This window comes from Ricinus communis, chromosome 8, assembly GCF_019578655.1.
Source record: "Ricinus communis isolate WT05 ecotype wild-type chromosome 8, ASM1957865v1, whole genome shotgun sequence".
NCBI lineage: Eukaryota > Viridiplantae > Streptophyta > Magnoliopsida > Malpighiales > Euphorbiaceae > Ricinus > Ricinus communis.
Window position 1 is genome coordinate 13215860 of NC_063263.1, and position 15086 is coordinate 13230945.

Consider the following 15086-nt stretch of genomic DNA (forward strand, 5'->3'; position numbering starts at 1 on the left):
TGAGAACTTCCCAAACTTCTTTCAGTTCTTACTTTCTTACCATAGAGAAGAAAACAACTAAAATATATATTTGTTACATTAGGTAATCACATGTGTTTTTTTCTTTTGGATTTCTTCTTCGGTTTATGAATAAGTCAAATATTTGGATATTAATTATAAAGTTCTAAAATAATCACAAAAGTTTATTATTTTGAACCATTAAATTATGATATTTGTATTAAGTGTGAATACTAAATGTGTCACTCTTTAAATAATGAAGGTAGTTTTATATTTGTATTTTTAAATAATAAAAGGAAATAAAGTAAAATGGATGCTCCAAGTTATCGCTAAAAAAAGCAAAATATAAATAGAAAATGGAAATAAGTAAAATCCACGGGTGAGTAAAGCTTTTGACTGATTAGGCCCACTCTCTCCTAGTAGCCGTGCAACACACACTACTTCAAAACTTCAAGTTCAAGGAGGTAGCATCCTGCCATTTTATTTTATTTTAATCTTTTATCTTTATCTTTATAAAATAAAATGGTCTGCAGTTCCCATTCAATATCAAGAAATATTAACCCAATGATTATACCTAATAAATTAAATTTATTGATATATTTTATATTTTTATTTCACCAGCTAAAATTTTAATATCAAAATCAACTTAGAAAAATATAATTTTTATATATTTCAAATTATAAAAAAGTGAGTATGCATAAAATGTGAAAAGATTACAAAAAAAATGAATTTTATATAAGTACATTAGTAATGTATTGAAGATATTTGCAGTAAATATGTTACTCTCATTAAAATAAAAAAGAAAGTAAAGAATAAGAGTGGATGAAAGCGCGTGAGAGAAGAGAAACAGCTGAGTTAGGACAAATAATAAAAAATACAAAATCCTCGAAATTCATTGCTAAATAAGTTGCGGAGACAAAGGAAGAAATGAAATGGAGTCGGAATGAAATTCAAATTCGTCTGAAATTCAAATCCTCTTTCCCACACATTTATACATAAAATAGGAATTCTTATTAAATTCACGCGTAACTCCGTCATGAAATCCGTGTCGTAGTCTTCATCTTTCTTTCACTTAAATCTTTTTTCTTTTTATATGAAAGAAACACACACTCACTGTTCTTCAAATTTTATTTCATTTTTCTCTTTTACAGTTTCTTTAATTTTATATACTTTACAGATAAAAAAAGATACAGTCATACAGAAGATATATGATAGATGGATAGATAGATATATAGAGAAAGTGAAATTCTAGGGCGAGAGAAACAAAGACAAGTACATAAATTTAGAGAGAGAAACCGCCTGCTTTCTTTCTTTCCTTTTCTTTTTCTTTCTGTCAATTTTCTCTTCTCGCCATTTCCGCCAGCGAAATCAACAAATGGTTAATGATTTTGGAGATTTTTTTAAGCTTGAAATGCCGGTTCTTGCTAAAAAGGTAGTTCCTTTTTAACAATTATTACTTCACTGGTTGAAGTAATAGTGTTCCTTATGCTTTTTGTGTTTTGTTTGTTTCTTTAAATGTTTTTGCAGATGTTAGGGGTTTGATTTTAGTTTATTTGGGAAAAATTGGACTGGGTTAATTTTGAATTGGGGTTCCGAGGAGCGATAAGTTTGAGGTTTTCCGTAAGGGCATTATAGAAAAATTTAGTGAAGAAGGAAAAAAATGGGTGATACTGAAGAAGCTAATAGTGAAATGATGCAAAGGCTTCATTCTTCATTTGGAACAACTCAATCATCATCTAAACAACAACCTTTTTCATCAATGACCCAACTTGAAATACCTCACTTGAACCAGACCCAAAACAGAGCTAGACATTTTGCACACTTTGCACAGAATTTTAGTACTGATAGTAGTAAGAGAATAGGGATACCACCTTCCCACCCTAATCAGATCCCACCCATCTCACCTTATTCTCAGATCCCAGTGTCTAGGCCAGGTAATCAGCAAATGGGTTCTCAGAACTTTAGCCCAGGACCCACCCACTCGCGATCTTTGTCACAGCCATCGTCCTTTTTTTCGCTTGATTCACTGCCACCCTTGAGTCCTGCTCCTTTTCGCGACTCCTCTTCAACGTCTGTAGCTGACCCTGTATCAACTGATGTGTCCATGGAAGAAAGGGATGCGAATTCACATTCTTTGTTACCACCCTCACCATTTAACAGGGGAAATGCTTCTCGAGTTGCTGAGAGCTTGCCCCCACGGAAAGCACATAGGAGGTCTAATAGTGATATTCCGTTTGGGCTTTCTTATGTGATGCAATCTTCGCCGCCGCTAATTCCATTGAGGCCTTCAGGTGGATTAGAGCGGTCAGTATCTGGAAAAGAGAATTCATCAGTGGCTAAGCCAACTCAGTTGGTGAAAAAGGAATGGGAAAGAGGTAATGATAGCATTGCCGAGGGGATGGGTGAGAGGAAATCTGAAGGTGAAGTTGTGGATGATCTGTTTTCGGCATATATGAATTTGGATACCATTGATGCACTGAACTCCTCTGGAACTGATGATAAGAATGGTAATGAGAATCGTGAGGATTTGGATAGTAGAGCTAGTGGGACAAAGACTAATGGGGGCGATAGCAGTGATAATGAGGCAGAAAGCAGTGTAAATGAAAGTGGGAGTAGCTTGCTGAGGGCAGGAGTGAATTCTTCAACAGAGAAGAGAGAGGGGATTAAACGGAGTGCAGGAGGGGATATTGCTCCAACCACAAGACACTATAGAAGTGTTTCAATGGATAGTTTCATGGGCAAGTTAAACTTTGGTGATGAATCTCCAAAGCTCCCACCTTCACCAGGAAGTCGTCCGGGGCAGCTATCACCTAGCAATTCAATTGATGGGAATGCCTTTAGCTTGGATTTTGGAAATGGTGAGTTTAGTGGTGCTGAGCTGAAGAAAATCATGGCAAATGAGAAACTTGCTGAGATTGCGTTAACTGATCCAAAGCGTGCAAAAAGGTGTCCTTTTGCTCTAATTTATTGCTTCACTATAGTTTTAGAAATGACTCATCTGATAGCCTTTGCATTGATTATAGGATTTTAGCAAATCGTCAATCAGCTGCTCGTTCTAAAGAAAGGAAGATGAGATATATTTCAGAGTTGGAGCACAAGGTTCAGACTCTTCAGACTGAAGCCACCACATTGTCTGCCCAGCTCACACTTTTACAGGTAGCTATTTGGAATACTTTAATATCGTTTCTTATATCTCTTATAATAATGTTTTATGTTCTAAGTTGTTTGGTTATTGCCTTTTCTAGAGAGATTCTGTTGGGCTTACAAGCCAGAATAATGAATTGAAGTTCCGTCTCCAAGCCATGGAGCAACAGGCACAACTCCGAGATGGTAAAAACTTCTTTTTTTCTCCACTTTTAGTTCAATATCTATACCTTGCATTTATTTTATGGCAAAAAAAGAAGCATGTATAATTATATACACTTATAGACTTCTCATGTGTAGTGTTACCCAACCGATGGTTAGACTGACATCTTAAATTTCTTTTGAGAAATGTAATTCAAATTCAGAATTTCTGAGAATTATATATATCAGGCAACCACTTGCTGCAATTATGATAGTGTGGAAAAACATTATGCAAACAACATTTTGAACTATTGTTTATGTAGTATTCCACCTCTAAACTTCCCTTGACGCCTTTTCTAGCCATTAATTGGCAATCTACTGAGAAGAGAAGTTTAAAATGTGATATAGTAATGAAAACACCTAAATCTCTGACATGATAAGACAATCAACTTTATCTGAAATGCAGTCACCATATCTCACTAGTAAGTATTTTGATGCTATGAGGTAATTCCCCAAAGTTCCAACATCAGGGTATTCTTTACTATATTAATATGTTACTTGTCAATACATTATTATACATGCAATTGTGTTGACTTCCGGTCTGGCATATTGTTTAGTGGTCCTTAAGTGAGAAGTCTATATGAGGAAAGGAGTAGAAAGGGTTTCATTTTATGTCCTTCATAGCAATGCTTCTTTTTCTGTTATTATTTTTTGTCACAAGCTATGCACTTGGTATATTCATGAGTAATTACATTCAATTGAGACAGCTCTAAATGAAGCATTGACTGCTGAAGTCCGACGACTGAAGCTTGCCACTGCAGAGCTCAGTGGGGATTCTGAGCCAACTAAAGGCATGGTTCAGCAGCTTTCCATCAATCCTCAGATGTTTCAGCTGCAGCAACCACAACCTTCCCAACTCAACATGCATCAATTGCAGCAGCAGCAGCAGCAACCATCACCCTCTCAGATCAACATTCATCAGTTGCAGCAGCAGCAATCACAGTCTCAACAAAATGGAAACACGACATCAAATTCAGAGACCAATCAATAGCTTGCGAAGGATGAGATGGTACTATTGCTTATTAAATATCATACGAGGTGCTTCTTTGCATTTGTTACTTTCAGTGCATTCATTCATTAATTTCCCAACTCCAACAAAATTACCCAAGGTGTTGCATTGCATTTCCAACTCGGAACGCTATTTAAAGTGATATACAGGTCTTTATAAATTATACATATGTTGTTATGATCATAGGTTATTCATTTATGTTAGATATATAAATTATAATGAGAAACATTTCTTAAACATGATGTTTGTTTGTGATACTTGAATGGTTGAACTCGAACTCTCTATCTTTTGTTTTATTTTCAGTGAAAGAATGAATGGCTACTCTCCTAATTACTTGTCTATTTCATTTGCTTACCCACTGGTTTGGACAAAGGTAGTGTGGCTAAAAACCCCAGCAGCACGCATGGTTTACTTGTCTGCACAAAATGGTTTTTCTCAGAAATGATTTCACGTTTCTCCCAACAAAGAAAAGATTCACCAGTTTTGGGGGGTCTTTTTTTAATTCGATATTGGGCTTTAAAATATTGGCTCATGGACAAAATTCAAAATAAAGTAAAATAAAAATTTGATTTTTCTTTTTAACTTCTGTTTAATTGGTAACCAGTTATTCTAGTATTAAACTTCATATTCTGACATTACTAACGGGCTTTTCCTTTTAATCAACTTAATAAGCGAAACTCGAGCTTACACGCCTACCTACTTTAATCCATGATTTCTATTATTTTATTCATTTATTGTCCGATCGCAAAACTATCCTTTATTATTTCAATTAAATAATCTAAGATTTAATATTGGTCCGTATGTGTAGATAACTTATTCTATTAAAATATTAATAAATCTAAAATTAACTATTTTTGGCACTTGAATCAAATAATAGCATGCATTATTTTTGTTTTTGAAATACGGCAAGGAATCTAGAATATGGAAAATATTTTTATTTAGTTCAATAATTAAAATTATAATATGTATTATTTGTTAAATTATTATTATTACTATTAAGAGATTTTATATATATATATATATATATATATTATTGAAACGAAAATTACAATTTCATATTTTTAAATTAAAAAAATAATATTTACAATCGAATTCACGCGACACTTGAGCGGACGAACCACTAGTATCAAATTTCATGTACGTAGAAAGTGCTGAGGCGCTGTTATGGCCATTGTATAAATAAAGTGTCAAGCGGAGAGAAGGATACTCCTAATTAAATATCTGTATTTCTGAAATATATTTTTAATTTAAACAATATGTTTAACAAATGTATTAAAATTATTATATGATGATCCACCAATATTTGTTGCTTCCTCTGCTTTCCTCTTCCACTCTAAAGCTTTCTGTCTCATTTGTTTCCCGTTATCTCCTTCCATCATTTCCTTAAGAAGATCCACAATCTCTTCACTCTTAACATCATGATTGACCTCCATGCCAATTCCCCAACTAGTACATGCATATCTACAGTTTGTTTGTTGCTCTGCGAAAAATGGCCAACATATTACAGGCACTATTCCGCAAATACTTTCCATTATTGAATTCCACCCGCAGTGAGTTAGAAACGCTCCAATCGATGGATGTGAAAGTACTTTATCTTGCGGACACCAATTTGCTATGAATCCTCTATCTTTAATCTCCTCGAGGAATTCCTTTGGCAATTTTGGAGAATCTCCCATTACAACATCATTCCTGACAATCCATAGAAAAGGGTATTTGCTTTTTGCCAAGCCCCGAGCGAATTCTTTCAAGTGTTGCTCTGTCATCACAGTCACAGAACCATAATTGACATATACAACTGAATCGGGTTCTCTTTCATCTAACCATTCAAGACATTTCAAGTCATCTTTCCATAAGCTTGGCCTCATTGACTTGAATTCACTACTCTCTGATATCTGCCCTTCAAGCAAAGGAAGTGGACCTATTGTATACAGGCGAGGAAACTTTGCTGCTAAAGCATCTAAGACTTCTTCTTCAAAATCATCAAATGTGTTGAAGATGATTGCGGAAGAGTTTAGGCAGTTTTCTGTTTCTGATTTTGTGTAATCAAACAGGATGTCTCCAATATCTGTGGTCCTAACAAAGCTTGGCATATCCTTAAACCTTATGTTGCTCATGCCTTCTACCCAATCTATTGGAGCATCAAGTGTGCCATCTGTAAGGAAGCTTTCATCTGAAAAAAATGAACAAACATAATAAATTACTTACTTTACAGGAAAAATCAGAAGTTCCACGTCCATATATTTACTATTCTCATTGCTTATGGCAACACCAAACCTAAATTATAACGGAAATCTGACGAGAAGTACCTTTAAAAGGAACGATGCCTCTCCTGATGAATTCGCCATATTGCAAATATCCCATGAGGCCACAAGCTGAGGCTGTCCAGAATTGAGCATCTGCTATGCCTAACAATCTTGCAGCTTTGGTACCAAAACTCATAACACCATCTGAAATCACGCAAGCGACTGGAGGCGTTTCAGATAAAGCATCCAACTTAGATAGTAGCTCTATAAAAGGAGCCAAGCAGTTCTTCCTGATAGAATCACACAAAGCAGGAGGATCCTGAGTGGCGTCGCAATCAGACGGCGGCAACCCATCAGGTATTGTTTCAAAACAGAAATCAGGCAAGCCCTTCACAGCTTCAGGTCCCTGGGAGCGAACCAGACGTCTATGATTAAACTCAGTGTTAACAAAAGTTACATGAAAGCCTCTCGAGTGTAACAGCTTGGCTAGCTGCATAAACGGGTTAACATGGCCTTGTGCCGGGAATGGTAGCAAAACTGCGTGGGGCTTTTGAGCTGCAATTGAATCCATTCTCTAGTGCAGAAAAGAAAAAGATAATAAAAATAATATAAGGTCAGTCGAGAGAGTTCATGAACAAGCTTTAAGCTTTACCCAGATAGCTGTGATGGTCACAATATATACACAGATGTTTCCAGTTTCAGGTCTCAGTATGGAATGCTGACGTTAATATATTACAAAACATCACGGGTTCACTTCTGTGACTTTTCTGCAATACAGTCTCATTTTCTTCATTGTAACCTTCGTGAAAAACGACAATTTTGAGTAACTGATTCTATGAAAGGGTTGCTATTGCCGTCAGATCATAGACTTATCATTAACAAAACGTTATACAGAGTGGAGGAAGTTCAAGGCCGATTACAAATATTCTCATATTTGCAGTTATCATATATCCATTTGATTCTCAGTTTTATACGTAACTCTTATTAAGTGTCACTTCCACTGTGGTTGGACATAGGGCATCAAACGGAAAACTTGCAGCGAAACCTTAAACCTGACTTCATGTGCAGCAGCTTTTGGCACTTCAATTAACTCCGATCTTACAATCAATATACATGACAAACTAATTCTAATTTGAGAATGACAAGCATGTGTTTTATATTTTGATATTTAATAATTGATATATACTTCGTCATTTAAAATTAAATCAATCATGATTTCATATTTAGACAAAAGATCCATAAAGCTATAAATAAATTAATTTTAGTTATTATTTTTATTCGTATATTTTAAATAAAAGAATTTGAAATTTAGTTATTCTCTTCTGTTTTTTTTAATAATAATCTGTTGTCTGAGGCGACTCTTGTTTTAATCTTCTCTTTTTTCATTTAAAATACGTTGCCGTTCTCTCTTTCGTTATCACTGTGGATATCATGCATGACGTTACTACGTGTGCTAAAAATAGATTAAATAATATCTTTATCCTGGATAGGTGCAAGGATTTCTACGTAAGAATTTGGATTTGGCGAGCCTTCATGATCAATAGAATGCGTCTTAATCAAGATTAACAAAAATGGAATGAGTAATTAGAAGATTAATAATTAAGAATGTTATAATTTTGTCTGATAATAATTATTAAAATAATAAATCAAAGTTAATATATTAGAACATCTATGATAGTGTTATATATTTTAAAAGCATTATTTGTATAATAATAAAAAAATCAATAAAGATATTAAAAACAAAATGTAAAAAGAATTTACTCAAGTGTAATGATTTTTTTAAATTTTACTTTTTATTTTTTATTTGTATTCAATGATTATAAATAATTTTAGCTTTTCCCTTTTCTTTTTTTAACGTTGACAAATAAAAATTAACTAATTTTGGCTTTGTAGATGTTAAAGAGTCAAATTAAAAGTATTCAAGTAGTGCTCTTTATACTAAAAGAGTATCATTTCTATAATAAGGAATATATTGAAAAAATATTAAAATATAAAGACTTAAAAATTAATTTAAATTCAATAAATTTTTTATATTTTTTATTTTTATAACTGCTAATAATTTAATTTTTTTTATTTTTCTCATTAGAAAAAATTAAAAATATCAATTAATAAATTTTATAGGATTTTTTAATATATTTATTAAATTTAAAGTAACAAATGAAGTTTAATTTTCTAAATATGGAAGTCAAACTAATTCTTTATTTTACATTTAAAAAAAATTAAAATTTAATTAAAATCTTATTTTACGTAATAACTTTTAAAAATAAAAAACTTGACATAGATAAAAGTGCATCAAAGATGCTCTAATATTTTATTTTATATTTTAAAAAACTTAAAGTCTAATTGAATTTTATTTTTATAAAATGACTGCTTAAATAAAAAAATTTATATGTATATGAATATTGCATTTTGAAATATTTTTAATGTTAAATATAATTTAAATAAAAAAGAATGAGAGTTTATTTGTTTGGTGTGCAAAACACTTAAATACTGTTTTTATTAAACTTGTTTTTAGAAAACAACATCAATTGCATGCTCTTTCTTTTAAATTTTTAAAACTTAATTAAATATTTTTGTTTAAGAAATTTATTTTTTCAAGCTCAATTCCAAAATCATCTTGAATTTGATTAGAATAAAAGAGTAAAATTTGAAATTTTTTATATACAAAGCACAAATGAATTGCGGTAAAAAATAAATGAAAAGAAATATATTTTTAATTTAATATATTGTGTCATGTAATATTCATAGAATTAAGTTGAGCTAGGCTTTCTTTTATTATGTCATCCATAAATATAGCTATAATTTATTTGAGAGCATTTTTTTTCATTTAATTATAAATTGTGGAAATATGTATTGATTATTCATTTTAAATTTTAATTAGTTAATTATTAGATTAGTTGAAAATGTTGATTGTGTTAATATTGAGATATAATTAGAAAATTAATAATATTAATGAATTTGGTATTAATTATATATTAAAAAAAATTAAAGAATTAAGATACAAAAGTGAAAAGATATGAAATTATATCAGAGTCAATGAACGATATAATATCATTCTAAGAAAATAAATAAACGATTTAACATGTTAATAGTAAATTATGAACAAATTAAATCACAAAATAAATTAAACGACCGTTTCTGCCATGAGTCAAAATACAGTGTGGTCGTTTTTTCTTTTCAATTTCTCCCATTATTCAGAAAACGGTAAGATCTGGCGTCGTTTTTCCTAGTCAGTCCTCAGTTGTCACTTGTCACCACGTGCAGCATCAAACCCTAAACCCTGCGTATTCTATCTTCACAAAAGTGCCCGGGCCACAACCACAGGCACTGAGTTGGTTTCCGAGTGAGTTAACTCGCTCAAAATGGCCGACTCAGCTACCGAACTTGCTGAGCAACCACCATTATGTAAGACCAACGGAACTAATAATCCAACGCCTGAACAGCTTGTAGCGAAAGCAATAGCTCCAGTTAAAGCAGAATTCCTCCGTCCTCCTCCACCTTCTAGGACCAATCAAAACGACACTGTCATTCCCAACTCCGACGCCAAAGCAGCATCTCAGTCAATCGTGTCCAAGGAGAAGAAATCTAAAAGACAACTCAAACGCGAACGCCGCGAGGTCTCAAAATTATCATTTTTTTTTTCTTTTTAAATGTTTAAATATTTATTTATTTTGTTATAAATTTGTAATTGAACTTAAAACAGGAAAAGAAATCTGCACTGAATCTATGTCCTGAATTAGCGAAAACTGAAGATGTCAATTCTTGTCGTTACGGCGATAAATGTCGTTTTAGCCATGACCTAGAAGCATTCAAGGCTCAGGTATGTCACTGTGCTAGTTTTAATTATTGTTTCTATATTATGAATATTGTGATTGATTAGATACGATAATTATTAATATGCAGAAACCTGATGATATAGAAGGAAAATGTCCGTTTATAAACGGCGAAGGGAAGGCGTGTCCTTATGGATTGGCATGTAGATTTTATAGTACGCATGAAAATGGTGTTAAAGGTGATGCTTCAAATACACGAAAGCAGAGTTCAGAGGTTAATGGATTGAATAAGGACGTTCAGAAGCTTTTGTGGAAAAATAGATTCAAGTTTCCCAAAGCTGATGCGATACTTAAGTCTCTTGGCCTTATGGTAATGAAAATGCTACATATTTAATTTAAGGTTTTTGGAATGTAATTGGGCCTGTGGCATTACAGTATAATCTTGGTGCACCAATGTATAAGTAGACGGTTTGAGGGATTTATTTGGAAATGCGGATAGCTCTTGCAATGAATTTGAATGCTTCTTTATAAGAATTAACTGATCAGTCTTCTGTAATTTGTCCTTATTCTATGGTTTCAGTTGTTTTTATTAGCAGTTACTATATAATTAAGTTTACTTATTCTTTTCTAAATTTACTTGGAGGATTGATTATTGGTATCATGTTTTCTCAGCGCTGCTGACGTGGTGTCTGTGTGACTTTCTCTCTCTGTTTAATATTTATTGCAATGTTTTTGTTATTCTTTTGCTTAGGGACCTAGCAATTCAAGAGTCAAAAGGCAGAATGATGATGAAGTTGATAATGCTTCTGTCAATGATTCTCATGCTGCAAGTGAGAATGGTTGTGGAAAACTAGCCACTGACGCAGCTGATAAACTGGAATGCCCTTCAGAAGTGCTAACTGAGGATAATGCAGATGCAGTAACTGATGAAATAAGGCCCCTGAAAAAAGCAAAGTCAGATGTTGACGAAAAATGTTGCTCTGGCGAAGAAGCTAATGGTTGCCTTAGTTCTTTTGCCTGTGCAGTGCATTTTTTATGATGTATTTTTTGTTTATTTATGGTACAAAATTGTAAACCATGATTGACAACAGGAGCAAGTGTCCCGGAGAAAGATTCTGAGGATAGTTTCAAAGAAACTGAATCAGATGCTGTGAACAACGGTGCACTAACAGAACCAGATGGAAGCTTGAAAACACATCCACGTGAAAAGAAGCTTATTGACTTCAAAGGAAAACTGTACCTTGCACCTTTGACTACCGTTGGAAATCTTCCTTTCCGAAGGCTTTGCAAATTATTAGGAGCTGATATAACTTGTGGTGAAATGGCAATGTGCACAAATCTTTTGCAGGTCTTTTATTTTATACTTGTCAATATTTTGTTGATCTTGGTAGCGTGGTCTTTTACTTTCTACACAGCAAAGTTGACTAAAAAGAAAATGTTGCCTCTTGAGTATACATAATGTACATGTAGAGATGTTATCTTTCCCTAAAATTGCAATCTTGTAGCTTTTCGTTATTGCTGTTAGGAATAATATGTATAGGTCCATCTGGGTTCTTTACCTATTACATGGCTCAGTAGCTTCTTTTTGTGCTTGTCTGTATATATACATGCTGAGGCTGAAGAATTATAGGCCAATCTTTGGCATTAGCTAATATTTTGGTCAATAATAACAAACAACAAAGCTAGATGAATGGTTTCTTTCTTCTGGAAATACTTCCACCACATGTTATCTTGGTAACTTATTATTCTTCACTGCATGTTAAGAGTGCTATCTAACATTCTCGAATAACAATTTTTCTCATGAGGATAGGGTCAAGCTTCAGAATGGGCATTGCTGAGACGTCATTCATCTGAGGATTTGTTTGGCGTGCAAATATGTGGGGCATATTCTGATACTGTGGCGCGTACGGTTGAGCTTATAGATCAGGAATGCACAGTGGATTTCATCGACATAAATATGGGTTGCCCAATTGATATTGTTGTTAGCAAGGGTGCTGGATCGTGTCTTCTTACGAAACCAATGCGGATGAAAAGTATTATACATGCTGCCTCTAGTACAGTGGATACTCCTATAACTGTCAAGGTAGTAATTTACATTTGCGCCTACTACATGACGTTCCAAGGATGTTATTCTGCATTATTTTGTAGTTGGTGTGCTGTCATAACTCGATATATATATATATATATATATGAACTTTTATCCTTTTGTAGTTTTACTTCTAAGCTTAGTATTACTGCTATCTTTTCTTATCCTGCTTGTATTTCAGACTCTGTTAAGTTTTGCTTGGTTTAGATGGGTTATTTTGTGTATTCCTTTTGTTCAGGTGCGAACAGGGTACTTTGAAGGGAAAAATCGTATTGATTCGTTAATTGCTGATATTAGTAACTGGGGGACCAATGCTGTAACAATACATGGTAGATCACGACAGCAACGCTATAGCAAGCTTGCTGATTGGGAATATATATACCACTGTGCTAAAAAAGCCCCAGAATCTTTTCAAGTATTGGGAAATGGGGATATCTTTTCATATACAGACTGGAACAAACACAAGTCTGACTGCCCTGAGCTCTCTTCATGCATGATAGCTAGAGGAGCTTTAATTAAGGTAAGAAACTTTGTGATTTAATTCGCCCGTGTTAATACCGCGAATTTTATGAATATTCTAATGCTTGCTCTTAAACCATGCTCTTGGTTCCTTCAAGATCAGCTATAATTTCCTGGGTTAATTGCATTTTGCAGCCTTGGCTATTTACCGAAATCAAGGAACAGAGGCATTGGGACATCAGGTCTGGAGAGCGATTGGATATTTTAAAGGATTATGTACATTTTGGCCTTGAGCATTGGGGTTCTGATACAAAAGGTATGGATTGTTGGTTAAATGAACTATTATTACTAATTTCCTGCTTGTTTTTACTTTTACATATATATAAATATCTTTTCCTGGTTTAATTGTATTGAGTAGAAACGGAAGCAATCATGTTGCTGCTATGGCCTTGATAGATGATAGGATGTTTGGTTTTTGCATAGTTTATTGTATGATTTGACCCGCAGCTAGTTAAGTCAGATGTTGCTAATCCTGGCACAGACTGGTATGCTTGAAGGCTTTGCCCCATAATTTACCTTTATGCGTGTATGTTTATCAGGCTGTGATGCTGTTTGACTTAGTTCCTCAGAAGTCCTTTGGTAGGAAAGTTTTTGATGGTCTCTTAAGGGTGATAATAACTTGCCAGATTTGAGGGAAGAAAGAAATGATGTAATCCTTGCTTATTGCCATCTGCAGGGATAGAGACAACCAGGCATTTCTTGTTGGAATGGCTTAGCTACACATGCAGGTATATACCTGTTGGTCTCCTGGATGTCATTCCACAAAGGATTAATTGGCGTCCACCATCCTACTATGGTCGTGATGACCTTGAAACACTTATGGCTTCTGATTCTGCTGCTGATTGGGTATGCAATTGCCTTATAAATCTTGGTGATGAATGCTACTTTTAAGCTACTAACTACGAAAGTTCTTATAATTTGTTTTACCTTTTTGCAGATTCGGATCTCCGAAATGTTGCTTGGCAAAGTTCCAGAAGGGTTTACATTTGCACCAAAACATAAGTCCAATGCTTATGACCGAGCAGAGAATGGCTAACTGGTGTTACTTGCGGATTGTCATGGAGGAACTCAATGATTTTTGTCACACGAATCTGCTCCCCAGCCCCTGTCATGCATTTGGTTCCAGAACTTTATGGAAGTAGGGATGTCAAATCGAGGCGATTCCGCGATGTCAGTTTTTGCTCAGGAAGGACACATTGTTCTTTTGGTGGTTATGTTATTATTTAAGAGGAACCAATAACCAGTTTGGTTATCTTACGGATAGATTTGGTAGTTGCTCCTTTATCATGCCAAAACATTGTAATTTTTTTACAAACTACCAAATGCTGAACTACGATTTTTAGAACTTATCTGAGAGTTAATTGGTGCATATGAGAGTATTGATTGGAACATTTGATCTGTAAAGAAACCAAAATTATCTGAAAACTGTATAGGTTTCGTCCAACAATCAGAGCAATCAAAGTATCAGTAACGAGAAGCCTTCCCCAAAATCAGTAAGTAGAGTCGTGCACTACAAATATACTTCATTTAGCTTCTTTTCCATTTTCAATTGCAGGCATGGAGATATTTACTTCACAAGCAAGTGATTCATTAAGGAAAGTTAGTCTCCCGTATTTCATGTTTCTTATTATTATTTACTTAAAACTGTGCGCATGGGCATATGTGGCCTAATTGAACTTCGTAATCTCAGGACAAGAAATTGTTGAAAAGCAGTCATACCAGAGTGTTTTAAGGTGCTACCGAGCCACTGCGCTTGCGTGCATGTACATTTGTGATTCTAACCCACTGCTAGTAGAGTGGCCTATGACTTGTCACCTTTTGCAGATCGAAATCTAGCAAATATTGCTTGGCAAAAAGTTCAGGATGGTTTTACGTTGTATTTTAATAAGTTAGAAGCATATAATTCTATTGAAGGTTGAAATTTGATTTGAGAATTTAACTAAGTTAAGTGGTGCATTGTAGATGATTAGCTCATATCAGAATAAATTTCTCAAGAACAGTAAATGACACATAATATCAATACATGCAATAGACATGATTAAAATTTTTCAGAGAATTGTATTAAGCATTCAAATTTCTCATTTAAGATTGTCTTTTTTTTCCTGAATCGGCCA

General features: G+C 33.9%; 3 protein-coding genes across 3 annotated transcripts; 2 read left to right on the top strand and 1 right to left on the bottom strand.

Moving 5' to 3' along the window:
• Positions 1–1042: 1042 nt before the first annotated feature.
• Positions 1043–4647, top strand: LOC8284386 (bZIP transcription factor 29). Its single transcript, XM_048377958.1, has 4 exons — positions 1043–2943; positions 3021–3153; positions 3243–3327; positions 4050–4647. The coding sequence occupies exons 1-4, from the start codon at positions 1658–1660 to the stop codon at positions 4331–4333; spliced, it is 1788 nt and encodes a 595-aa protein (XP_048233915.1). The 5' UTR covers positions 1043–1657; the 3' UTR covers positions 4334–4647.
• A 908-nt stretch (positions 4648–5555) lies between these two features.
• On the bottom strand, positions 5556–7350 carry LOC8284387 (linamarin synthase 1). The gene is made up of 2 exons (XM_002512964.3): positions 6658–7350; positions 5556–6521 (listed from the first exon to the last, which is right to left on the bottom strand). The coding sequence occupies exons 1-2, from the start codon at positions 7163–7165 to the stop codon at positions 5599–5601; spliced, it is 1431 nt and encodes a 476-aa protein (XP_002513010.1). The 5' UTR covers positions 7166–7350; the 3' UTR covers positions 5556–5598.
• Positions 7351–9831: 2481 nt separating this feature from the next.
• On the top strand, positions 9832–14341 carry LOC8284388 (tRNA-dihydrouridine(47) synthase [NAD(P)(+)]-like). The gene is made up of 10 exons (XM_002512965.4): positions 9832–10211; positions 10298–10414; positions 10498–10737; positions 11119–11365; positions 11459–11715; positions 12178–12450; positions 12692–12973; positions 13108–13228; positions 13649–13818; positions 13910–14341. The coding sequence occupies exons 1-10, from the start codon at positions 9957–9959 to the stop codon at positions 14006–14008; spliced, it is 2061 nt and encodes a 686-aa protein (XP_002513011.1). The 5' UTR covers positions 9832–9956; the 3' UTR covers positions 14009–14341.
• The last annotated feature ends 745 nt before the right edge of the window (positions 14342–15086 follow it).